This window comes from Penicilliopsis zonata, assembly GCF_001890105.1.
Source record: "Penicilliopsis zonata CBS 506.65 unplaced genomic scaffold ASPZOscaffold_3, whole genome shotgun sequence".
NCBI classification, from domain to species: domain Eukaryota; kingdom Fungi; phylum Ascomycota; class Eurotiomycetes; order Eurotiales; family Aspergillaceae; genus Penicilliopsis; species Penicilliopsis zonata.
The window spans coordinates 578,527-579,674 of NW_019208913.1; the positions used below are offsets into that span (position 1 = coordinate 578,527).

At 46.8% G+C, this 1,148-nt stretch overlaps 1 protein-coding gene across 1 annotated transcript; it reads right to left on the reverse strand.

Annotated features, from left to right (window-relative positions):
• Nucleotides 1–659: 659 nt before the first annotated feature.
• On the reverse strand, nucleotides 660–1,097 carry ASPZODRAFT_13709 (hypothetical protein; the record flags this gene model as incomplete). Its single annotated transcript, XM_022724211.1, has 1 exon — nucleotides 660–1,097. One exon carries the CDS (start codon nucleotides 1,095–1,097, stop codon nucleotides 660–662), a length of 438 nt encoding a protein of 145 aa, XP_022583479.1.
• Between the last annotated feature and the right edge of the window lie 51 nt (nucleotides 1,098–1,148).

A 1,148-nucleotide genomic window follows, 5' to 3' on the forward strand; every position in this document is an offset into this window, starting at 1 on the left:
TGGATAGATGATGGTTGCTATCTAGGATGCGCGCAGGCGAGAGAGAAAAGGCAAGCAGGATGGCGCTAGGCCTAACTAGGCAGACACCTCCAACAGTATTAAATTCATGACTAGTATCTAATATAGTAAGTTGCTTCTACTTATACTTCCAAGTTCCTGCTATCTCATATTGCATCTCCATTGCTAAAGATTAAACTCTATAGACAGGCATGACCATCACATAGGGGAAAATGAAGCAGAAAAAGCAAGTCACCGCCCAATGGTTGTAGCACTAGAGAAGGGCTAGAAAAAAAAAAAAGAAAAGAAAAGTGAGCAATAGAAAACTTTTTTCAGTGGATCTCATGCGTCATAGCAAGTGTAAAGGTTCATGACGTCCGTTTTCATCAACAGCATTAGACTTTTGAGCTTATCAATGGTAGATAGGTAGATAAGGAGGTTGGGAAGAGGAAAAAAAAAATAAGGGACGAGAAGAGACCAGGCCGTTCGCCAATAATGCAAGAAGGGGAGGGGTAAAAAAGAAGAAGAAGAAGAAGAAGAAGAAGAAGAAGAAGAAGAAGAAGAGAATACCAGTAGAAGACATGAGCGTCGTCAAGAGGGAATCAAGATGAAAAATAAAAAAAAGGGGGTTGGAGAAATGTGTGTTGAGAGGTCACCTCTGTTTATAACATCCAGTCCAGTCCATTGGCTTCCTCCTCGACGGGGAACACCTCGCGCGCATACTCTTCCATGTCGCGCCAACCCTGCCACAGGTGACGGGCCTCGTCGGTGACACGTTGCGAGATGACCCCGCCGGGTCCTTGCATCATGCCAGCGCCGGCTCCCTTGCCATTGGCTGGGCCTATCCCCTTGGGCGAGCCTGCCGCCGGTCGGGAGAATTCAGGTTGGGGGAAATACGGCGCGTTGCATTCGCCGAAGAGGATTTCGAGGGCCTCCAGTTGTTCGCGGTATCCCGACGGAATATTCACTTTGATCTCGATCATGGGCACGTAGATGTAGCGGCAGCGTCGGTTCAGCGCCCGCGAGAACGCTGCGCATACCTGCTTGGGCGAGAGGGTTTCAAACGTCAAGGCGATCCTAACCAGAAAACAAAAGGCCATCAGAAAAAGATTCCCTACTTTATAAAAAAAAAAAAAAAAAAAAAAAAAAAA